Here is a 26,961-nt window from a genome sequence, read left to right as displayed (position 1 = left end):
AAGACAAGAGCTAACAGTGTTGGTGAGGGTGTGGAGAAAAGGGAATGTAAGCTGTTACAGCCGTTATGGAAAACAGAATGGAGTATTCTCAAAAAATTAAAAACAGAAATACCGTATGACCTAGCAATTCCTCTGCTGGTTATATACTCACAGGAAATAAAATCAGCTTCTTGTAGACATATGTGCACTCTCACGTTCACAGCAGCATTATTCACAATAGCCAAGACATGGAGACAACTGAAATGTCCATCGACAGATGGATGGATAGAGAAAGGTGGTATATACGCACAATGAAATACTGCTCAGCCCTGAAAAGGGAGATACTGACATTTGCGACGACATGGATGAGCCTGTAGAGCACTATGCTAAGTCAAATTGGCCAGACACAGAAGGAAAGATACTGCACATCTCTCTTATATGTGGAATTTTTTAAAAAGTCAAATACATAAAAACAGAGAGTATCTGGTGATCACCAGGGCAGAACGAGGAGGAAATGGGAAAATAGGCCAAAGGGAACAAACTTGCAGCTATGTAGATGAATAAGACTAGAGATCTAATATATGGTGTGAGGGCTACGGTTAACAATATTGTATTGTACATTATACTGAAAATTGGCTAAGACAGTAGATTTTAGGTGCTCTTATCACACAAAATAGGTAACTATAGAAGGTGATGGGTAGGATAAAATACTTAACTGTAGTAATCATTTCACTATGTATATGCATACCAAAACATCATGTTGTGCACCTTAAATGTATGCAATTTATACAACAGTGCCTGATGCATAGCATGTGCTGAATAAATGATGGGTATCATTAAGAAAAAAATGATGTCTTGCTTTCTGACATTTCCTGACTTTGTTTCCCTCCCCAACTTTTATAGCCGCCTTCTTTTATTTTTCATCTCTGTTGAATTTTTATTTCACCCCTAGCATTTTCTCAGAATGTTGGGCACTGTCATGGAAGACAGCCCCGGCAGGTCAGTTTTGAGAATTCTCCAGCAATGCTGTTCTAGCTCTTTCAAAAATTCCTACGCATGTCCCCTGCTCACACCTGACACTGGTGTCAGTACACGCCCTCCCACTCTCTGCTGTTCTCACACTGGCCTGCTGCGTTCTTCAGTCAATGCCTGTCGGCTAGTTTGTGGTTATCCTGTTTTAAACCTGCCAGACTCCTCGAGTTGCTTCCCTTTCCTTTCTCTCACTCAGATGCCCGCAGCATTCAGGTCTGGTGGCTGTTGGTGGTTTGGTATTAGCTGCTGTATTTAGGGCTGGTGCCTACATTTTGGTCATATGCTGTTAGCTAGTTGTATTATAAATTTTGTCCATAGGTTTTTGATTTTGATGCCTAGTTGTTCTGTCTGTTTTTATGAAGATACTTTGGAAAATAAAAAATAATTATGCCACCACCACTGCCAACTTCCTAGAATCTTTCTTCAGTACTTCCTTTTGACATTTAAAGGACTCTTTTTGCATTTGCTGTTAAGTCACATTCCTTATTACTATAAAATCTTTTACCAAATTGATCTGAATGAAAATGTTACTACGACTTTGACTATTTTCCTATTACACTCACCTTTCATTGAAAAAGAAAGAATATATAGGCAATTATTCTACCATGTGATATAATGATGTATTTCCTTAAGTGAAGAATTGTGATGGAAAGCTAACTAAGTAGGTGTGGCCTCCTCTTGGTTCCTTCTGATCAAGATTGGAAATTTCTACCCCTTCAATGTCAGAGAAACATTTACACACGTCTTCGTCACTATGGGCATACAGGAATTTCAACTTGAATGAAGTCTCTGTCTGCTATAGTTAAGAGAATAGGTGAGAAGAAAAGAGCACTCTGTCCACCAGCAGTGATTATACTGAAAAGATACTGATTGCAGATTCTAATAAAAATAGGAATGGAAAAAATGCCAACTTAAATTTCAGAAAAATCTGTGAGTGTAAATATTTAAAAATTCCCTAAGGCTGCTTGGCAGAATATGAGAGGATAGGAAACAGAGTAGCAGAAGTGACTTTGACTGGGTAGAGCTTACGTGTTATACCAAAAGCTCTCAAAGTAGTAAATCTTAGGAGAAAGAAAGAAAAAGATGAAAATAGAAGAAAAAACACAAAATGGCTTATTTGTAAGTAGAAACTGCCAAGTATGCTTCTCCTACCTGTTTAAAGAAAACATACCTATTTAACCATCAATTTCTCATCTTAATGAAATGTAAGAAATTCATTTGTGGGAGGTACTATGGGAGAAAGACTAGTACTTGATATCTCTGGCTCTATGTTACTTTCTCCTGTTTCAAGTAAGTCCTTATGGGAAAAGATTTGTTTAAGGAACTTTACATCACTTGTTATTGTAATGATTAATTCCTTTGTTTTTATGCATGCTTTTGACTAAAGGCAAACCTGAGCATGAAATCTAAAGCATTACTCAATACGGCAAACTTCCATAAGATGCCAAGTCAGCAGGCACTTCTCCCAATTATTACCTCATAAGTACTTCTGTTCTCCAAACAGGAGGACTATGGTCTTCTTTGTTGTTTGTGTTTTATTTTTTTTCTCTTTGGGTTACTCAAAAAATAAGGTGTCTTCATAAACTGTAAGCATGCACAAACACGCCTTCTCATTTATGTCGCATTTTTTGCATCTTTCTAAGACATATACAATACTAGGGTAGAGGGATTCAGAATATCCTAGATTTACAGGAACAGATGAACTTTAAATTTATTCTAGGTTAACCACTTATAAAATATCTAAATAACTTCTAAAGTCCTTGATAAAGGGGCCATCTTGAATGCTTACGTACCTCTGGTGATGAAGAGTTCCGAGCCTACTGTATCTCCGAGTACCTCTGACTACTGGTCCTTATGATGAGTCCATATTTATATCTTCACAGCATCTCCCCAAAGATTCTTGTGTCCACTCCTCGGATCCACTGGGAACAAGTCAGCTACCTCGGCCAAAGTTTCAAGTCTTTAATGTTCTCATTCACTCTCTGCTGAATGCACTGGAGGCTGACTGTGTTCCCCTAACAAGAATGAACCCCACTACCGCTGGTGAAATACTATGTATGCTCCTCTTTATGAAACATATGATACATTTAAAAATTGACAACCAAATACTGTAAATTATAAATTTTGAGATTACTTCTGATTAGATTTCAATATTCTTTACTTATTCCTATGCTACATCAAGTTTTCTCTGTATTACATTTGTACATATTCAGGATTCAAGTCAAGTTACAAGCTAATGAATCCCAGTTAGACATTTCAAGGTCAACATCAAGGGAAAGCTAAGAAAAAAATAAGGGACATAAATTCAGACCTAAAATAAGAAAAAAATCTGACATACTATTAAAAAATATTATCTCTTACTAGAAGCCTAGGACTTAAAGCTGCACTAAAGACTTTAAACAATTATGACAAATTATTTTCTTTTTATAGAAGAAAAGGTTTCCTCATTTTTACAAACTAAATATAATTTCTTCTTCAAAAGCTGTGCCAAGGATAACACTTGGCACACAATGTTCCAAAAAAAATTTTTTTGAATCACGAATGATGTTTCATCTATTCAAAATGTATCTTATCAATAGTAATTTTAAGTACTATGTTAATTAGAATACGAATATAGTAATTAGCTGAAAGTAGAGAATGTAAACAAGGAATTAATAATTCTGAACCTACATTCACTTACTATGTAAGAAAATTGTTTTAATTTTGAATTGAAAATTATTTTGTTTACATTAAGAATGTTTTCATAGAGTGATCACCACAAGAAAATAGTGCAAAATAATCTATTTGCAAATTAAAAATACCTTTGATCACTTCTGATAGAATTGTGAAAAGCATGATTACTACCATTATTTATAAGAAATTTATTTACATTTGTATTCCCTAGATTCTCAATACTTTTGATCTCTGAAACTCAAATTTTAAATTCTAATATTCCTACAATCACAAATAATTCTAGTATTATTTATAAACCAAAACATGCCATAACAATCAACTTATTAAGCTTAGTTGCTTTGTATTTCTGCCAGAAAATAATTACAATAAGTGGAGTTGGTGGAAAAATAATCTTACAATTGAATAAATTCATTATTGTTGTGAAGCAATAATTATTGCTAAAATTAAAGTTTCTATTATGTCTCCTCAAATAGAAAGGCTTATGTATTTATTTTATTAATAACAAAGAACAATTACTAAAGTCACAAGGAAGAAATTACTCCACAGTTGGTACTGTCAGTAGAGTAATCTTCTCTTTGAGAAGTAACAGAAGAAAAAGATTGGAATACGTAAAACATATATCATGTACTCACAACAACATAACTCAGGTTTACAAATGCCCAAGTGAATTGTGACTTTGCAGGTTTTCATTTATTTATTCATTTGATTCTTTCATCTATTAAGAACTTCCCTGGGAATATTATCTATCTATCTACCTATCTATCTATCAATCATCATCTATCTATTTTCATGGTCTTGTGTACCATTAAAAATAGGGAATGGAAATTAAGAGGTGAAGTATAAGATATTTTATTTGACATTTTTGCTAATTCTTCCCAATGAAAGGAAGAAAATATTTCCTTAAATTACAAACGCTTTTTTACTTTAATGAACTTAAATGAAAATGTTACCTAGAAGAGTAAATTGAAGATGATATCCATAAAAGAAATCTTATTTTGGTGATTACATATATAAGGCAATCACCATGAACTTGAGCTGAAAACATTCAGTAATGTACATGAATAAAATTCTAGCATCTTAGAACAGAAAGTGAGGAAAGGAAATCACAAACATGCAAACACTTCTTTTTTAAAGTGACCCAGTTTCACCTGTTTTTCCTATATTTTTGTATATTTCTGGAAAACTGTCATCTAATAACATACCTTCTTTGACGAAGGGGGTCAAACGATATCAGTTAGGTTTTGCCTACCCTTTCCTTCTTGTAGCAATTCATCAAAAGTGAATACCATTTTTTGCCTCATCTAAGAAATAAAAATATGAAGTATTTTGTTTCAATGAATCATTTTTTCCCCTTGAGTTTTAAGGCTAAAATAAGACTCAGATATACTTTAAGGGCAAAACTAAGTTATTAATATATAACTTCAAGAAAAAAAAGATTCGTGGTTCTACAAAATGATTTCTCCATTTACTGTATAGGTTAGTCAATGGATCATATCTTCTTGACTCCGAAGAGCTATTTATCTAGCAGCTGCAAGGCAAGATGCCAGACTTTTAGCAAACACTTTTTTCCTCCCCACCAGCAGCCTTTGAATCCTTGCCTGGCTCCTTTCTCTGGCTTCTTTCCTGGTGGCACTATTGATTGCCAGGAAAAGTTGAGGGCCACAGCTGCCTGCATTTCTTTAATCATATTCTCCATGGGTCCTTGCTATCCACAAATATTTCTTGGGCTGGGGAATCCCCTCGAGTGGCAAACTGCTCAAAAGCCACTTGCTATGTCGCTGCTAGAACCGTACAGGCTATAGGGCCAGGATGAGGAGTCCTGAGTTGAAGTCTTGGCTCTGTTACTAGGTGTCAAATGATCCAAGCAAATTGCTTCACCATTCTGAGGCTCTATTTTTACATTGCACTTGACTCCAACAAAGGCATAGAAAGGACATTACCCACTTAAGTTCCAGAAACAGAGGTCTCTGCTAGTTTGAATTTATCTGGATTTTATAGTATCTAGAACTGTACAACTGGGGTGGTGTACCTACAGAAGAGAGAAGAATCACCTTTTGGAATGTTAATATTAGTTGAAGATTGTGTGAAATCATTTTATACAGCCAACATATATGCCTGTATTATTGAGAATAATGCAAAATTCATACACATCTTTAGGATAAAACATGAACCCTCAAGGAAATTTACTTGTAGATACTTGGAGAATTCATACAGTTTATTTTAGAAAAGTTCCTAAATCCCTAGGTTGCATGCATGTGAGGTTTCTTTTTGCTTTGACATCCTAGAATTTTGCTGATAGAAAATACCAGGCATCACCAAGGGCAGATATTTTGATTCGCTAGAATTGGTAGGAATTTTAAAGAATGATATGAACAATGACTGGTATTTAGACATTTATGATCAGGTTTTATTGTAAAAACCATCTTGTAACTTCTAATTCAAGCACAATTTAAAAATGGTGAAACTGATAAAAGCCATTCTCACTGGAGTTAGGTGATACCTCATTGTGGTTTTGATTTGCGTTTCTCTGATGATTAGAGACGTTGAGCATTTTTTCATGTTTGTTGGCCATTAGTCTATCTTCTCTTGAAAAGTTTTTCTGTTCATGACTTTTGTCCACTTTTTAATGGGGTTGATTTTTTTCTTGCTGATTTGCCTGAGTTCTTTGTAAATCCTGGTTATGAGCCCTTTATTGGAAGTATAGCATGCAGTATTTTCTCCTATTCCGTAGGTTGTCTATTCACTCTGTCAATTGTTTCCTTGGCTGTGCAGAAGCTTTTTAATTTAATTAAGTCTCATTTATTTATTTTTGTTGTTGCTGTGACTGCCTTTGGGGTCTTCGTTGTAAATTCTTTGCCTAGGCTGATATCTTAGAACTGAGTTTTTCCAACATTTTCTTCTAGAATTCTTATAGTTGATGAGATATCACCTAACTCCAGTGAGAATGGCTTTTATCAAAAAGTCCCAAAACAATAGATGCTGGTGTGGATGTGGAGAGAAAGGAATAATTATCACGGTTGGTGGGGCTTCACACCAATACAACCTCTATGGAAAATAATATGGAGATTCCTCAAAGAACTAAAAGTAGACCTATTATTTGATCTAGCAGTCCCAATACTGGGTATTTATGCAGTGAAAAAAAGCCATTTTATCAAAAAGACACTTGTGCTCAAATGTTTATAGCAGCACAAATCACAAGCACAAAGATGTGGAATCAACCCAAGTGCCCATCAATTCATTAGAGGAGTAATAAAATGTGGTATGTGTATACCACGGAATACTACTCAGCCATAAAAAATGAATGGAACTAGAGACTATTCTCCTAAGTGAAATATTGCAGGAATGGAAAAACAAACAGCACATGTGCTCCCTATTAAATGAGAACTAACCAGTCAGCACTCATGTGCACATATGGAAATCAAACTCAACGGCAATCAGGCAGGTGGGAAGGGGGAGAAGAGGATGAGTAAAATCACACCTAACAAGTACAATGCACACTGTCTGGGTGATGGGCACACTTATAACTTTGACTCAGACTGTAAAAAAGCAATTCATGTAACCAAAATATCTGTACCCTGTAATATTCTAAAACAAACAAACAAACAAACAAATGGTGAGACTGTTTTCTCTTTGAGGAAAATAAACTGTTTTGAAAGCAGTCTTTTTTACTTCTTTATTTTATTTTTTATGAATATATATCCAGAGCTCCATAAAAATGATAAGAAAATAATAATAAGAATAGCACTTATGACCCAATTGCAAGTTTAGACATAAAGATCGTAGTGTACTCTTACATCCCTAGTCATGTGGCTAATAATACCTTATTGCTCAAAAAAGGTAACAGTTTATGAAACATTTTATAAAGACTGTATCTTTTATATAACTAAACATTCAACATGAAGTCCATATCCAACTTAAGATATGCTGACCATCTGTCTCCACCCACGAGGGCAAGGATGACACTTAGAGTAAGAATTAATTATAACCTATGTTTGAAGGCAAAATCCATTGCCATCGCACAATCTCGGTCCCTTCCTGAAATACAAGGAGCATTGTTCCTGCAATTTTGGCTTCTTCCTTTCCATTTTAAATTAACCCTTTAACGTGATTCCTACCTGTCTAAAGATGTTTCAAATAGCTCTTTCCAGCAGCAGTAGGAGCAGGATTAGGTACTCTTGTTTTACTTTTCTATGTAAGAAAAAAAAAAAAACTTCAATATTTTCCTGATCGAATCTTTTTTCCCAAGGTTTTGATCATCTTTATCACTAGGTTCTTGTCAGTTTCTCTTCATTTTTCTGTGTATAAAATAATCAAACCTTCACGTAAGTGTCCAAGCACTAGCCATTGTGAAATATGCTAAGAAAAATCAAGGACAGTCTTCAACATTAATTCTTTTAGTAAGATGGTGAGTCTAAATTTTTTTCTTATAGTCCAAATAGAATCCTTTCATGGGAATGTTGATTTCATATCATTACTGCTTTATAATATTATTTTCTTGACCTTCACTTAGATTATATTGTATTTAAAAATCTTGAATAGTGATATGTGAAGAATAGTGTTCAATAGTGCAAACATTTATCTCTGTGACCTACCGTCATGAAACAGTGAAATTTATTACGAGTCACAGAATCTATGCCTAGAAATGTTCAGCAGCTATTAAATTTAATGTGCAACCTAACACACGTTGACTATTCCAAAGAGATACTAGTTTTATCAAAATCTATTAAAAATTGAGGAATACATGCTTATTTTGAAATTTGTTCTCTACCATTTGTTTCAAGATAATAAATTCTACTTTTAAAAGGTCTTATGTAATGCGATGGATTTTTTTCAAAACCGGATTTTTTTTTATTTCTAAATATTGGGGGGCGTACAAAAGTTTTTGTTATATGAATACCTTATATGAATGTTACATGAATGTTAAAGTCGGGGCTTTTAATGTGCCCATCACCAGAATAGCAGTCATTGTACTCTCTAGGTCAGTTTTTGCCCCTCCCACGCCCCCTTCTTGGATTCCAATGGCCTTTACATCTCTTTGTGCCCGTGTGTGCCTATGGTCAGATATCCTTTTGAAATTTACTGTGAAAAGCTACACAGATAAACACAAAATGTAAGCAATTCAGTAAAAAGTCAAAGAAAATGCTCAGTCTCAGATCAGAGGGGGATAATGGAGAATTACAGGAGGTAAGTTAGTAAAAAATAGAGTTTTCTGTTTGATTGAATAGAGATTGAATGTTTTAGGAGAATGGAATTCTTGTACCTGATCCTGTATAAGCAGACACAAGATATAAACAGTTAATTCATTTATTTAATTACATAGTTTATGGAGTGATGACTTGCTTTATTATTGCATTTCCTTCTTACAAACAAGCTAAAGCCCATGTAAACATTTTATATGAGGAAGAGTGTTTGTGTCCACAAAATGTGTAATAACTGGTGTATATTTTCTGCAAGAACAAAACACAGATAAAAACCACTGTCATTATCATCACTAAAAACAGACAATAATAGCAAAAGCTACATGAACTTGTATAATGATTTTGACAACATTTGCTAAGTTCTTTTAAATTGTTTCTTTCCTTTGATTCTACTTTTGGGAATCTGTCCTAAGGACATAATGTATGTCCTTGGATATACATCACTGTGCATTTCTACATACAGTAGATGAAGAAAAACCCTTTACACACACAGAGAGGCAGCACAGCCTAGTGGTTAAGGGTACGGTCCCTGGAGTTGGAGAGCCTGGGGCTAAAGTCCTGACCCCACTACTGACCAAATGCATGATGTTGAGCACTTGCTTACTAAGTGCTGTGTTTCAACTGTCTCATATGAGAGATGGAGATAATAGTAGTGCTTCATAGGCTCTTCATGAGAGGTAATAAGTGTAAATCACTTCCAGTAGTGAATTTAATAAATATTAGCTGTTCAATATGTTCATATTGGGGCTAACTAAAACAGGAAAAAATAGGAAGAGCCTCAATGGTCCACAATAGGATATTGGTGAAATGAGGTTCTTTTTGACTTCTAGGTCCATGTTAGGCTCTCAGTGCTTTCTGAGTTACCACCTGACTGCATGAGAGGAAATTAATATAAAGCTATGGAATGAATGTTACACGGAATAGTATACAGACATTAAATGATGTCTATGAACAGTTCATAATCAAATAGAAAAATGTTATTTTTTTAAAAAAAATATATCAATTTGCATTACAGTGAAATTGCAGTTGTCTTAAATGGGCAAACATCAAATTATGCATATAAGAATTCCAGCAGAAAATAAATTACAATACCAATGGTGATTGTTTCTGCATGCCAGGACTATTAATGACTTTCCTTTTTCTTCCTTTTACATTTCTGCATTGTTTCAATTTTTTCTATAATGAATGATACCATTTTCATAGTGGAAAAAGAGCACATGAATTTCATTTTTAAAGTAGACAGGAGTATAACGTGGAACATAAAAAAAAGCAATGGAAACAATACTGTTATATTCAATCCCTTCATTTATGTACCAACAATTCTAATTTAATTAATAATTCAAAATCTTCTAATTCAGAGGTCTGGCATATCACACACTGTGTGGTCATCATGGATCTGTGGTTTGATTTTGTAAGCATTGGTCAGCTTTAGTAATAGCAAAGTTAGGGTTTTACCGTCCAAAAAGCATCTGCGGACCAGCCGCTGGGAGCTGCGTGACCACGGCAGGGTGTCAGACAGGTAGTGATTTAAGTAGACACTGGCAATGGACTCAAAGGGAAGGAAAAAGGCAGAGAGGAGAGAGCTGGGGGATGGGGAGCTTCTGAATGCTTCTGCTTCATGTAAGTGTGAAAAGATGAAAGAGTTATTCCTAGAACTATGGCTCTTTGACCTTGGATAAGTTGTTCCATCTCTCTGAGCCCCTCTTTCCCTTTGTGTTATGAGGGGATAGGGCTAAATTATCTCTAAGATTCCTTCTAGCTCTAATATCCCATACAAATAGTCCCACTTCTCTTGCAGTCTTGCTTTGTAGTAATACAGGGGTTGCTGGCAACTCGCTTTGATGCTAATGTCATCACTATCAGATACTGCACAGTGTTTTGTTTTTTAACTATGTCAGGAAATGAACTGCACAGCGTATAAAAATGCTTAAACATGAGGGGTTACGGCGGCAGCAGCAGCGGCCTGATATCTGGTTGCTCCCTGAGGCTTTCAGCTTGTCACTCGTCAGCTCTTTGAGGAATGCATTCATAACTTCGGGAAAGTTGTTTTTCTTCCAAGAAAATCAAGGACATTAACAAAACTCGATAACAGTTTTCTAACTGAATGCAATGCCTGGCCATTTCCCAATTACTATGATATTAAATTAAGATGCCATTTCTGGAATATGTCTGGTATGAAATTTCACTGGAGGTTTGAAATGTCCTAGGATACTTACTATGTATTTTTTTTTCTGGGAAATATTGGTAGAATACCTATTTTTTCCAAAAGAAATTTAAGTTTAATCCAAGTCTTAAGGAATTTACGAGTCTTATAGGGTGGAATGAATCATGTGTGTATTTAACTCTAATGCAAAACAGAGAGGTAAACTCCAGAGAAAGGTATGGGTGTATTACTACAGATAGAGTTTCAGAGAAGGAAGAGAGATTATTTTCAGCTGCCCAGATAGGCAGGTGGTGTAAGGAAGCTTATAGGGTACATGGCATCCAAGGCTGTTTGGGTCCTGAATTCAAGAACTGAGGTGGGAGGGGAGGACATTCTTGGTGGAGGAAATAGAACGAGCAATGTCTTCGTGGCATGGAGAATTGGGGGTTCATAACAGAGAAGAGTACAGAGTGAAATTTGACAACAGTGCCAACTCCAGATTGGGGAGACACAGATAAGATACAGATTGCCAAAGACTTGAGCGCCCACAGAGACAGGAGACTGTACTTTGTTCTACAGACAGTGGCAAGCCATATAGGACTTTTATTTTTTATTTTTTGAGACAGAGTCTCACTCTGCTGCCCGGGCTAGAGTGCCGTGGCGTCAGCCTAGTTCACAGCAATCTCACACTCCTGGGCTCAAGCAATCCTCCTGCCTCAGCCTCCCAAGTAGCTGGGACTACAGGCATGTGCCACCATGCCTGGCTAATTTTTTTTTTCTATATATATTTTTAGTTGTCCAGATAATTTCTTTCTATTTTTTTAGTAGAGACTGGGTCTCGCTCTTGCTCAGGCTGGCCTAGAACTCCTGAGCTCAAACGATCCACCCACCTTGGCCTCCCAGAGTGCTAGGATTACAGGCGTGAGCCACCATGCCTGGCCCATATAGGACTTTTAAACATTTATTTAATTGATTTGCATTCTCCCCTCTCAATTATAGCGGACAGAGGTCATTTTATCTCTGTAGTTTAAAAAGCATTATAATTTCGCACTCAGCAAGTGAACAAAATTCCAAGCCACCTATCTGTGCATCGCACAAGTTAGAATTAAACTCTTACATGTTTGATACTCCGCAGGAGATTCCCTTTAGTGCTCTAGTATTTCTAGTATAATTTGGTGTTGGAAGAGGAGTGGCCCCATAAAGATGTCAGAGTGAAAGCTGCACAAGCAGGGGGCCCAGGAAATCCAGCCTTCTAGGGGAGAGAGGATGACTTGGTCACACTGACTGGAACCACTGTTCTCCATGCTTCCTTGATCTGCCTTCTGGACCCTAGGACTTGGCTCTGGCTCCTTATACAAAGCCCTTTGTCCTCCTACCTGTTTATTCCTGGGCACAGGCACTAAATCTGAATTCTGTACATGAAAACACAACAGCAGTGATTCAGCACAGTACTCTGTGTGCACACGTGCACATGCACTTATATATAAATGTACAAATATACACACATTATCCAAAATAGTAATAGCACAATACCATTATCTCATTTTTACACCTGTCATTTTGTAGCGAAGGCTGTATTTTTTCTAAATCATGAGCATTTTGAGAGCAGGCCCACCATATTGCATTATGCATACAGCCTATGCTCAATTGGTGTTTGCTGACCAATTGATTTAAGCTAAGTCATTAGCTTCCTGCATATGCTGCATTTCCTCCTAGGATCAGGAGAACAGCTGGTTAACATACTAAGTATAAAAGGACGAAAAAGTATGGTTCCTATTTTCCTTCAGATCTATAAAAGGCAAGATAGTTTATTTCTTTAAAAGCTCCCGAGATAAGGTAACTGAACCCACCATATGAAAGCAATCTATCATTATGTACGTGTGTGCATGTGTGCGCACATGCATGAGTGTGAAATCAGCCATCCTGAAACCGAAAAATGGAGGAATCATGTGCTAAATATTAAATACAGGTGGTGCTAACAAATGGATACAGTTCATCAACTGCCATGGTTTGACACTTACCTCAATGAAGAAGATGCTGGCTGCTGACGTTGGGTGGTGATACATATAGACTGTCACAAGGATGGCTGCGGCGATAATGAGGACCAGGATGAGAATCCCAACAATGAGGCCAGCGTGGAGGGTTCCCCCTTTCTTCTCGGCTGCACTGTCATCTGTAGACGCTGAAAGAACAGCCCAGTTGTCAGGACCTTCGAGTGTGCACCCTTAAGTCTGCATTTTCTTCTGGGGAGGTTTTTATATTTTTAACAAAGTAATATTGGATCTTTACTTCCTGTACAACTTTTCTTTTCCATAACACTAATTTTAGAGGCAAGGTGCTCTTCATATGGGCAATGAAAAAATCCCATGTATTAATGAGTAAAAATACACTTATTACTGTGTTTTAATTTGTACTTTGATAAACAAAATTAACAGCCTTTATTTTAAAAGTACTATGAACAACCTCAAACTGAAATTAACTGTATCATAAGTTGTCAATTTGATTTTTCTCATTAAACCAGCAAAGATACCTACAGTAAAACTGATTGCTTTTTGAAAGCTCTTCTCTCATTTTCTTTTGAGAATTTTAAATTGAAGAATATCAGACATCTTTTGGTGAGCTACAACAGGCATTTTCAGAAGGTCTGCACATGAAACTCAAAGCATAATTTTCAAAAAATCTGTTTTAAAAGCAATGTTCTTGAAAAGTGTAACAGATGGAGCTAAATGACCCTTAAATAGTTTTATCACCATCTAAAGGGAACACCGCAGCACATGAAAATATTCCACTATACCAGAGACCAATATCATTTCCTGTAACTTTTACTGAGATACTTTCTGCTATAATACACAGTTTCAGAGTTAGGAAAGGGAGGAATTAAATTTCTAAAGTAATAGCTATTCAAACCAAAGTCAATCAACCACATACAACTAACCTCTAAAGTCTTCTCTTATTCTAAAATTGTGTAAGGTTTGATGATTCCTCAGGCATTTAGAGATCTTCCTAAATTATGTGCAGCAGTAACTATATCTTAGTGCATAATATGATTCGTGTTTTTGAATCATTAGATAATTCTTTAAGACTCACAAAGTTCCAGAACAGTGGTTCCCAAATCTTTCATTACCAATTTACCCCTTTGTTATTTTTATACTTTGCCTCTGTTTTAAACATTTCTTTGTCTATTAAACCTCATTTAGTAAGCATTGATTTATTTCTTTTATACATAACCTAAACATTTGTACCCCCATAATATGCTGAAAAAAAATATATATAAAGGAAGTATTATCTTTTAACACAAAGTAATTGTTAATTTTCCCCAGTCTAAAAAAAAAAAAATTTCTTAATAAAAAACAAACATGGCTGCCTGTCAGAATGTGTGGTCCACATGAACTAACAAATTCCAGACAAAGTGGAGAAACATCACCTTCTAACACTTCCTATTCATCATTTACATTTTTGTTGCTGTTGTTTACTCTTTGCTTGAGACCCATTGCTGGTGTTCAGTAATGCTTCTCCAAATCTAATAAAGCTCAAAATTCTAAAGATCTCTTTACAAAGAAATTCACTGGTGGAAGAATAACAAATTTTAAGAGGAATTCATAACGTAAAAATTCATTTATAATGCATTAGACATATTTGGGTTTTTTTTCAGCTTACACATTAACTAGAGTTTAATATTTATTTTTGGGTCTTCTTAGGCAAAATTTGCATACAGTGAAATGCACAGATCTTAAGTATACTAACATATTTGTATTGCTTTGCAAGTATCAAATCAACAACCCTAAGAGGTAGATATTATTATTCCCATTTTATAGATGAGGAAACTGAGGCATAGGAAAATTAAGAAATATGCAAAGATTGCAAAGCTATTAAGGTAGAACTAGACTTAAATACAAGCAGTCTGGCCTCAGAGACTGCACTATGAATCTCTGACAAATGCCTCCTTATTTAACACTGAGATATATGCACTACTATTTCCTCTTATTTCATGTTGTGAGTTCTGGCAAAGAATTCTGAAAAGAACCCTGGTAATTTCAAGTAAGGAAAATTAATTTTGAGGGTGATTAAAAACTTATCATTGTGCCTCTAAGAGGTCCCTTCTTTGGAACTAGGTCTTAAGTCAGTCTGCCATCACAGACACTTCCATCCATGTTTGGTGGAAGTGACTCAGGAGGAAAAGAGAGGAAGAAAAAATAAGGAAAACAGAGGCTGTTAAAAACAGGTTGCAGCTATTGGAACAACCACATCTCCAATAAAAATCAAATGAGGCTACAGCAAATGACTTCATCCATCTGGTCTTTAGCTACCTTATCTCCATAATGTGGTCAATAACAGTAATTACCCAATAGGGTTGCTGTGAGAATTCAACATTTAATACATACAAAGTTCGTAGGAGAGTACCTGACTTCTAATATGTAATTAATGCTAAGCCATTATATTATCATATTTTATATGAGGCAGATTGAGGCAAATTATACTGTCAGATTCATGACACCATATAAACTATGTTTTCGCCCTTAACATTTGTTGCTTTTAAAAGTTTGGCCTCGTTCTTAAGTATGCTTGTATTATTGCATCTTGGGAACTTGGCTTTTCTCTTATTTTTACAAGAGTATGACACATTGCTTTCATGAGAAAATAGGATTAATTTAAAATGTGGCATTGGGGAAAATGTTGCAAAAATACTTGAGTCAAAAGGGAAGCCTTGAATGTTTCTTCAAATCCCATGTGTCATTTACTCCCTTGCTCTCTCCCTTCCTCTCTCTTTCCCTCCATCCCTCCTTCTTCCTCTCTTCGTCCCTCCATCCTTCTCTCTCTCCTTTCATTTTGTCCTCCCTTTCTCCATCGATCCATCTATCCATGTATCCATCCATTCATCCATCCAGCATCTGATTCTATTTCTGGGGTTTATAGTCCTTTATATGCAACACAGCAAGTGTAAGCCTCACTTTTTCTGTGCATGCAGAAGGGGTAAGGAAGGGCAAGGCACTTAGGAGTTGACCCCAGGCTACCACTTCCTAATAGGGCCAGAGGACCAGAATCTGTTAAGCAGGCAGCAGGCAAGAGGTGGACCTTCCCAGGAAGGACGATGAGAGCAAGGGACATATTTAAGAGTCCTTTTCAATAAGAACTAAAATTATCTTTGACTTGCAGGAGTGGGTGGCCAATATTTGGAATATAAAATCATATCAAGATTTGCACGTTGAGTGTGGCAAACCTTACCCCCTTTATTTAGGCATAAATATTTAGTCTCACAATTATTACTTACTCATACTTCCAATAAGGATTGAGTTATCTTTCTTTTAAAATGTTCCTTTACATTTCTGTTTTAGATGTGAAGACACCATGGTCATATCTAATGCAATTTGTTAGTAACCAAATAATTATTTTATGACATGTTTGGATGATGATGATTTTAATAAAACAAATAATCTTTATGAATTCTCAATACTAACTAGTAGAACATAGAATTTAGAGATCTATGAGTGTCATATGACTTGATGTGTTGTAACCAGAGCAAACCATTTAAGGAAATACTTGGCAATTTCAATTCCAAAATATTGTAAGGGTTTCCTTGTGTCACATGCCAGTGACTATTCAAAATGCTTCAGAATGATCATCAAAATAGCATGAATAGTTTTGGAGAATGCATTTTTATACTTCCTTATTATTTAACCAGTTTTTTTTTCTACTACAATGATTCTATAATTTCCCACACAGCATAAGCATCTTTATTCTATGACCATAGACTATATACTAACAGGTGACCATATACTAACAGGCATTGTGATGGCTTATTAAAGGTTGTTAAATCTGAAGGTACAGTAAGCACTTCATTGATGTGCTTTGGTTTTAAATTCGTTCACTATTTAGTTTCCAGTTTAATCACTGCTCTATCAAATGGTATGGGTTTTGCATATTTATGGGGATCTGCAGGCAGAAATCAGAGGATCTTCTGTGTTAAAAATGATGAACACCTCAAATGCAACACTGAAATTTGAAAAATGTAAGCAAGTGCTTAGTAATTCCCATAATTGAAATTTAGTTCATTCACCTCAAGGGAAGACTGCTCAAATAAACTGATTTCACTCTTTCAGGAAAGACAATAAACTAAGATGTCACCCAGTAGCTTGACTGATTGTTCTCTTTAATTGCAGATAGAAGTGGGACCAAAAATCCATCTGGACCTGCTGTAGGTACATACTTCTTATTAAGTTCATCAGATTCCATTAGGAGTTAGGGAAATATTAAAAAAAAATCAGCAGGAATCTAGTTTGAGGCCTGAACTCTTATTATATTTGTATAAATATCTTATGCTCTTTTATTCATATCCAAAAGTGAATGAAAACCAAACGGGTATCTCTCTCACACACAGTATCACACACAGGAGAATTCAAATCTTTGATCTTGTATTTTTTTTTAGCCTTACACTGTGTATTAAAATAAGAGGAATTCATGATAAAGGGCAATACAATGTCCTAAAAATGGAATCTCCAAGCCAAAAAAGGAAGTATAGAAATTTATTTTAAGAGCCTCCAAAATGAAGATCTTTTTTGCACTCTGTTTAAGGCACATTTTAAAATATAAATGAAACACAGAAAATCAATAGAATCAAAGATAATGTACTCTAATCTGATCCATTGAGTGACCTGGGTAGTGTTTGTGCCTTTTTAATACTTTATAAAATGCAGAGAGGACTGCAAGAATTGTCAGATCCATCAAAGCAGCCTGCTATTTTGGGGTGAGTTTTAGGTACCATAATAGCAAAGGCAACCACCTTTCAAAAGGCAGTAAGTACGCATTAGAACAAATTCAAGCCCTCATGTAAATATGTTCAATTTGCTGCACACCATTAAAAGTTTATGACCGAACACATTGACAGAAGGAAAGATGAAATAAATGAGGAGAAAAGATAGGAGGAAAAAAACGAAGAAAATTAAATATATTGTTTCTCCAAAGTGTTACTACTTCAGAGTGTTATTTAATTTTAAAACTCTGTGTCCTCTTGCTGTTTCTATGACTGTTTCTCCCCCTCAGGATTTTCATGTATGTGGCATTGATATTCTGTATTTAGAAGTATAATTCTCTAATATTGTCAAAAATTTTAATATATTGCTAAAATTATCTGTACCTACTATTAAATCTTGCCAATAATTAGAGTCTTGGGATAAAGTAAAACTAAAATAGAAATATTTCTTATCTGAAATTTTATTCACTTTAGAACTAACTCTTCTCCTGGCCTTAAAACGAAACACTACAGCCCATAAATTCCATAATGTATTAATATCCTTTGGGAGACAGAGAAGCTGATGGCTTGGACAAAGTCATGTACAAATTTGCTCGAAATTCATAAATCTTACAAAGACGATGCCAAAATGTACTTTTTTTAAAAGCTTCAGAATGAAGTTAAGTTATAAATGCTTAAAATGTTAGTGTTCCACTTTTGGATACAAAACACACATAGACACGACTTTCCCTGTGGAATATTATCTAACCCATTTATAAGCTAAAGCATGTAACGGAATAAAATCAAGTGGTAAAATTTTCAACTAAATTGACTTTCCTTTGTAAGTTTCCCTTGCAACTGATCTCATTTCGTAGCTCATGTATTTTTCTCTCTTAGCTTTTTACTTTCTCTATACACAATCACGACCGTGACTTCATTCAGAATGTCTTCTGGTGCTTTGTGTCTTTTCTAATTTTTCATAATTCTCTTCATTCTTCCATTTTCTTAATCATGCTGTTAATATTTTTGGATACTTAACAGTCTGTCAATACTATTCAGGTATTAGGGTGCCTTGAAACTATTATACAAGTCATACCTAATTCACAAGATGTATCACTGTGCCAATACATTATTAATTCACGTTAAGGGATCACCATAGAAGAGATTTGGGTAAGTACTGTGAAAAGATATTAGAACGGGTGCACAGAACACAACTAAGTGCATTAGATATGGTGACAGCAATATCTAGCAAGGGCAGCTGTCCTTCAGCAGCCTGTGCTACTACAGGGCAGCTGTGAAATTCCATTCAGGGAAACATAAAAAGTTCTGGGCTGAAAGAGCTTAGAGTATGACAGTCCTTTTAGTTTAATGATAATCCATTGCCTTTTATCTTAGAAAAATGAAGCTAAATAAAGTTTCTATAAAATCATATTAAAAAATGCTCGATTCCAACACATTTTGGATAGCAGTGATTCTAGCCTCATTCAGTGATTGGTGCTTTTAATGCATGTGTATGTGTAAATATCTAAAAGAGTGGGCTTACACTATTTATACCTACCATAAGACCAAAAATAAATTTTCAGAATGATCTATTATCATTTCCCATTTCTTATGTGTATATGTGCTACTTTTTGTAATAATCTACCTATGCCTCTAATATTTTCAGCAATCAAGATCTTTATAAGACCTAACTTTTAAACTTTTCCTAACACCAGCTTTGTAAACCAATTTGTCTCTCCTTTATTTAAGAGTACATTTAAAAATTATTTTTGAAAAATTAAATGTGTCCCTACTTACACAAAATAATCCACAGAAAAGAAATCTTTGTATCTAAGTTTTCAGCTAAATGTGAAACTAAAAGTTTTCATGGAATGGTTTCCCTTTCAATTCTATTAATTCCATGCCTAGCCCTTGCATGGTTAAGACATTAGGATTTTTAACTACAGACACAATTTAGTAGAGTTTTCCTGGCAAGTATATTCGCAGTGACTATGGAATACCAAAAATAAGGTTGACAAACTATTTTTAATGTTTGGGGGTAGAGAAAAGAGTGACTCTTCGTGCCACTTAATCCATCCATTCCAGAATACTGTTGTTTATGTTAAAACATATAATTTATATGCATAACCTAGAATTATCACAATGAATGTTTACTACCTTATCAAATTTATCAGTTTTTCTGAACATGGAATAGGAACCCTCTTCACTCTGTTCCTGTCAACATAGAAAGACAGATGTGTGTCCAAAGCACTTAGCTAGTGTAGAACCTTTGGGGCTTCCAGAAATAGCATCGGGATTTCACATTGCCAGACCTAAAGGATAAGCATCTCTCTAATCCTGTCTTCTATTCTGAGAAGTGGGCATAATAATAATACTTATCTCATGATGGCTGCGAAGATCTGAGATGATGCTTATCAAATACTTGTCATTGTGCCTTAAATATAGCAAGTCCTCAGTGAAATGGTTGTACTAATGTTATTAGCACTACCCATACTATTTGTTATTCTATCGATTATTATATTTTACTATATTGATTCTCTTGGTAGTATTATTAATACTATTATTAATGTTAATTATTATTCTATTGATTCCTGCCCTCGTTATTTTGCAGTGCAATCATGGCTGCACTACCAGGACAATGAGGCCTTCTTGAAATTATGCTTGGAAAAGGGGAATCTGTTTCCTCACTGAAGCTTAAGGGCACACTGGAGAAAGCTAGGACATCTCAGTGAATAGTTTTCCCACTGGAAAGGTCGAGATCGGTCTCACATGCACCTGCACTGCCCTCCCAGCCCTCGGGAAGCACACGGTCTCAAACAGCAGCTAGACATGGGACACACAATCTGCAGCCACTATATGAAAAATAAAAGCCTAGCTGCTGTAGTCCTGTAAACTATCTAAGTAAAATCAACCTTTCAGTGGTTATCTGTAAGCAGATTCTTTTGAAAATTGCTGAATATTGTACTGATTTCAAGTTCTCTACTGCCTGAGTTTATGCATAAAATTAATGACAACCTACCTCCCCCTGCCCCCCCCCAAGAAAAGCCTGGGTAGAGCCTTGAATTTCCCTTTAGTTTGTGTTACCAGAACTAACAAATTGTGCCACATATATATCAAGGGTAAAAAGAAAAAAAAGAAACCACTGAGAACCACGTGTGCAGAGTATATATTTCACTGTTTAGCACTAATACTGGCAAAATATGACTCAAATTTGATAGAATCCATTAGTCTGATTGGGAGGAAGGATATTATAAAATTGTATTGATCTCTCAGGTCCTGGAATACCCAGCCTCCTGAAACATAAGTCTGCATGTGTTGAATGTGGGATAGAATATGGTTAGCGCAGGAAGAAAGCAGTAGTCCTGATCTAAACTGTTCCACCACATCAGCTTTGCAAAAAGGCTCCACTGTGTGGGCACATGACACGTCCATGAGTGTACAGTTGCAAGGGTCTCAAAGTGGTAGAAGATGGGATTAGAGAAGCAATAAGTTTTCTTTGGACTTTAAAACTCTGTGATTTGGCAAAGCTGGTGCTACAATGTTTTTTGAGATACTGGATGGCTTTAATAGGAGAATAGCAAATGCATGACTACTGAGTCAACTGCACATAAGAAGCAAAACCCTCCTGGCAGGACAGTGTGGGGACGGAGAGCACAGGGCAGGCCTGAAACCAGAGTGCTTGGTGTTATCACCCAGCTACATCCCCCATAAACCATGTGACCCTGGACAAATTACTTAAATCCCTGGGCTTTTGACACTTCATGTGTAAAATGGGATTACAATAGTACTTTCTTCATAGGGTGCTTTAAGGATAAAATGAGTTAAACATGCAAAGCCCTTAGAAAACTGCCTGGTATATAGTTAATAGTCCAATACTTGCTAGATAATTTTATCATTATTACCAACTACATGGGAAGGTTCTATGAATAATTTAAAGCAAAACATGAATCAAATAATCAGAAACGTTAAATTTTATGCCTACTAATTAGAGAAGCTGGTTCACTAAAGATAAGTCTGTTTGCTTTAGTTCAGAATTTCAAGAAGCCTGGAAAAATGTATTCATCAGAATATTTTAAAACTATATTTAGTTTATAAAACACATCAAAATGATTCTCTTTTCTTTCTATTTTTTTTTAACTGAGGTAAAATTTGCATCCTTGAAATGCATGGATCTTAAGTGTAGCATTTAACAAATATTGATAACCATATATTCCAAGTAACCATCACTGAAAACAAGCTGTGGGACACTTCTATCCCCCCATAAAGTTCCCTTGTCTGCACTTACAGGAGTCAATCCTGACACTCTGCCCCGCCCACTGGCAACCACTGTGCTGATTTCTATTATTGTGTATTAGTTTGGTTTTACTTGAATTTCATATAAGTTGAATCATACTACATGTATTCTGACATGTCTGGCTTCTTTTGGTTAACAGTGTTTTTTTTTTTTGTTTTTTGGGTTTTTTTTTAATTTCAGCTTATTAGTTCATTGTTTTTTTCTGCTAAATAGTAGTCCGTTGTATGAACATACTTAATTTGTTTATTCTTCTGCTGATGAACATTTAGACTGTTTCCAGTTATTGACAGCTATGAATACATTTGCTATGAATACCCTTGTACCAGATTTTTTATGGACTTTTTTTTTTGATAAATACATAGAAGTGGAATTTTTGGCCCAAAAGGCCAGAACTTTATAAGAAACTACCAGAGAGTTTTCTGAATTGGTTGTACAATGTTACACTCTGATCAGCAATGTACAGGAGTTCAAGTGTACCACATCCTCATCTGTATTAGTATTGTATAGTGTTTGGCCATCTTCATGGGTATGAAATTGTATCCTATTTAGATTTTGATTGTTTGTCTTTTATTGTCAATTTTCAGGAGTTTGTTATATTTTCTCAATGCAAGTTCTTTGTAATATGTGCATATTGTAAATATTTTTCCTTGCCTTCTCATTTTCCTGTCAGAGTTTTTGATGAACACAGGTTTTTAAGTTTGATCTCATCACTTTTTTAAATCAGTCTTCTTAGGGGATATTAAATTTATTAAAATTTTCAAAGAACAAACTTTTGACTGTGCTGATAATTATTGTCTATTTTTTTTTTTTCTTTGAGACAGAGTCTCGCTTTGTTGCCCGGGCTAGAGTGAGTGCCGTGGCATCAGCCCAGCTCACAGCAACCTCAAACTCCTGGGCTTAAGCGATCCTCCTGCCTCAGCCTCCCAAGTAGCTGGGACGACAGGCATGTGCCACCATGCCCAGCTAATTTTTTCTATATATATTTTTAGTTGGCCAGATAATTTCTTTCTATTTTTAGTAGACACGGGGTCTCGCTCTTGCTCAGGCTGGCCTCAAACTCCTGCCCTCGAGTGATACACCCGCCTCGGCCTCCCAGAGTGCTAGGATTACAGGCGTGAGCCACAGAGCCCGGCCTATTGTCTATTTTCTGTTTCACTTTTTTCTACTCATCTTGATTTTCTCCTTTTTAAATTAATATTATTTTTAATTGATAAATCATAGTTGTACACCTGTAATTACTTTTGGGCTTAATTTGCTCATCTTCTTAAACTTAAAATGAAGGCTTGGATCACTAATTTTAACCTTTTTCTTTTCTAATATAAGCATTTAGAACTATAAATTTCCTTCTAAATACTTTTTTATGTTTTGGTATATTATACACATTATCATTCCATTAAAATACTTTGTAATGTTCCTTATGATTTCTTCTTTGATTCATATATTAATTAGAAGTTTTGTTTACTTTTCACACATTTGGAGATTTTCTCGATATGATATGTTTCCTCCCAGCTCTATTAAGTATAATCGACAAAAACCATATATATATGCAATGTACAACATAATTTTTGTTATATGTATGTATTGTGAAATGCTGAAATCAAGCTAATTAACAAACATCCATCTCACATACTTATCTTTTTTGTGATAAGAGCATTTAAAATCTTTCTTCTCAATAGATATTACATTGTTACTGCTCCTCATTTCATTCTTTTGTAGTAAGAGAATATATTCTATAAGACCTCAATCTTTTAAAATTTAGGGTATTTTTATGGCTCCATGAATGGTCTATCTTGGTAACCATTTCATGTGCACTTGAAAAAAAATTATATTCTATAGTTATTAGGAACAGTGCCCATAAATATTAATTACATCGAGTATCATTCAAATCTATATACTTCTTAGTTTTTTGTCTAACTTTTAAAAAGTGCAATGGTTTGCTGATGAACGGCCCCCTTTTTCCTTTTTATATTTTCCTCTCTTCCTATGTTGATACTCTTTGTCTTTAAGTCTTCTTAGTTTGATATCTATATAGGCACTCCAGCTTTGCTATGGTTATGTTTGCAGTGTATATATTTTTCTATAATTTTACCTTGAAGCAACTTGTATCTTAATCTTATTTTTCATATACATTTCTTAAATACAGCATATAGTTGGATCTTGCTTTCTTAAAAGTCCATCTGATAATCTATGCTTTTAATTGGGGTGTTTATTTTATTTACATTTAAAATACTTATTGGTATGGTTGGATTTGGTCTGCTATTTTGCTATTTGTTTTCTTAGTGTCCATCTGTTACGTGGTCTATCATTCCTTCTTTCCTGCTTTCTTTAGGTTAAACAAGTATTTCTTAGAATTCCACCTCAATTCCTACAGTGGAATTTTGGCTCTCCATTTTTGTATTCTTTTCTTTAGCAGTTGCTGAGTATAATGTTACCATGTGTTAAAATCACTTATGGTTGAAACTTTATCCAGCAAGTTGTTAATTTATTACTGTAACTGAAATAACAACATTTGGTCACAGTAGCTTACAACACTCTTATGAATTAGTGTTAAATAATTAATTCCTGTCCTTACTATCCAAGACACATTTAAAATCTTGCACCATATTATCTGAGCACTGCAAAATCAAACTAAAGCAAAAAATTGGTCTTAATGGAATAGCAAGTCACTGAAAACCTAGCTGCTGGAAAAGATTAAACTAAATTTACCATCTAATGGATTAAACAACTCTCTTTAAAGCATTATGCCATTTTTAAAAATAGCATCTTTTCTCCCTATCAAGATTCATTTCCTTTTTTTTATTTTTATTTTTGCTTAAAGTGGATCAACATATTACGTGAGCTTAACAAACATTGGTGATTCAAACACAGCTGAACAGAATTTAGTGTTGACGTTATACAACCTCAAGGAAGGTCACCAAGCTCAGCAGGCTACAAACACACCTTCGCAGGCCATCAGTAGGCCATCAGCAGGGAGCTCCCTTTACCATTCCCCTTGAAAATGTTCTGTGGGTTCTCCCAACTCCTGGACACCATATTCTGATTTCTTTCCACTCACTCTCACCATATTACTTTGCCTCCTATGAAACTGGGAAAATAGCAACCTCAGATGAAACCCCCACCCTTCTCCCTCCTATCTCCCTCGTCCATGCTAACGGACCCCACCTATGCTTGCAGATATATCATTTTACTTTGTCATCTTTTAACTCTTTTTCCTCTTTATGGATTCTTTCTTCTCAACACCTACAGCATATAAATATGCTCCTAAATTAAAGCAACATCAATAGCATAAAAAATCTCTACTTCCCTTTTCACCAAGCTTCTTGAAAAAGTTGTCTGTCCTTGTTGTCAATTTTCTTATTTCCCCAAGACTTCTCAAATTCTGTCGGGGGATCATACAACTGTGGATTGTAGAACTGTCCAATCAAGGTCAACGGATGTCTTTATATCACCTAATCTAATGGTTATTTTTCTGTGCTTTTTTTTTTTTTTTTAACTTGACTTATCTGCAGCATTGACACTGTTTGCTATTTCCTCCTCGAAATTTTCTTCTCCTTTGGTTTCTTTGATACCAAACTCTTGTGGTTTTCTTGCTGTCTCTTTGACAATTTTCATTTTTCTTCACAAAACCTCAAATGTTGTATTCCCTCTTTAGTCCTTTGTTCTTTTCATTTTTATATGATCCCTCCATGACCTAATTCACCCCTATAATTCAACTATCATTTATATGCTGCTGATGCTTAAATTTATATCTTATGTTCATATTTCTCAAGTGAATTTCAGGCTAATATAGAAAAATGCTGACTGGATCTACATAAAAGAAGTGGCGGGGGGGAATAGAAAGAGAAGGTAGGGAAAAAATAGTGAAACATAATGTTACTTTAATGATTTATGTCTGAAAGTCAAAAAATAATTTGATTGAATGATAAATGAAACATTAGACACTTGATCTATCACTATACACTAGGTAATAAAAATATAGCCTTAGAAGTATTCCAGTGAAAAAAGTAAGAATAATGTTCTAACATTTTATCTTTGGATGAAAAGTCTTATGATATATTACGAAATAGGAAACTGAACACGAGAAATAGAATTTAGATCAGCCATTCCATGGGAGTTTATTCAAAATATGTCTAACTTAGCTCTTTGAAATCAATCACTTTGCATATTTGTACCTCTGAATTAACTTAATCATGTTCTGCAAACTCCTTCATGGATCAATTTTCGCATCTCCCTGAAGAAGACACCACCCTCAGACTCAAGAATGCAGTCTTTCAGAGTTCTGGTTTTGTAAAATTCCTAGCAATAAGAAGAAATGTCAAACACATTACTACTTGTATTATACATCATGCTTATCTGGAGTGCTGATACTTTACATATTATGCGCAAAAGAACTTATGTTCAAGTATTTTTTTAAAAATTTAGCTCTATCAAAGAGAAGAACTTTTAAAAGAACCAAGAAAGAATGCAGTTTTTGGTATTTTGATAAACCTCAGTCAACAAATTTTGAATAATGAAATCAAATCAGGATTTTAGAGCTTGAAATAATTTTGACATCTGTAATGTGGCAGAGTGGCACAATTCAGTTTGCTAGATTGAGTTGAATCTGGTTGAAGACTTTACTTCTCAATTAAAAATCCTCTCCATTAATTCAGCTTGCAAACCTCTTCTCAGCCCTGGGTATAACTTTATCCAGTTTGCATCTTGAAGACATTTACATTTCTAATTAGGAAGTGAGTGCCATTTGGAAGTAACCTAATCAAATGTCAAAGAAGGCATTTATAGTTGTACCTGCCAAAATATATAGCTAGGTCATTCCTTTAAAATGTAACTCTTCTAATAAGCTACTGCTAAAATTCAAAAACCCAAAGAAGATGTGGTTTTAAATGCATACAACCATTACCTACAGAAATACATA

General features: G+C 35.1%; 1 protein-coding gene across 4 annotated transcripts in view; it reads right to left on the bottom strand.

Annotated features, from left to right (window-relative positions):
* Positions 1-26,961, bottom strand: part of PLXDC2 (plexin domain containing 2) — a 374,582-nt gene that overhangs the window by 15,100 nt on the left and 332,521 nt on the right. For 2 of the 4 annotated variants that reach the window (XM_045534432.1, XM_045534442.1), the window contains one exon: positions 13,047-13,207. In XM_045534432.1, coding sequence (XP_045390388.1) covers positions 13,047-13,207 — 161 coding nt within the window. Of the gene's footprint in view, positions 1-7,799; positions 7,873-9,021; positions 9,132-13,046; positions 13,208-26,961 lie in introns of those variants that run through there. The other 2 variants (XM_045534460.1, XM_045534450.1) reach the window with 2 other exon arrangements.

The sequence above is a fragment of the Lemur catta genome, chromosome 1 (assembly GCF_020740605.2).
Source record: "Lemur catta isolate mLemCat1 chromosome 1, mLemCat1.pri, whole genome shotgun sequence".
In the NCBI taxonomy this organism is placed as follows: Eukaryota; Metazoa; Chordata; class Mammalia; order Primates; family Lemuridae; genus Lemur; species Lemur catta.
The sequence above is the reverse complement of the archived record's forward strand: the minus strand, read 5'-3'. Positions and strand labels throughout refer to the sequence as shown.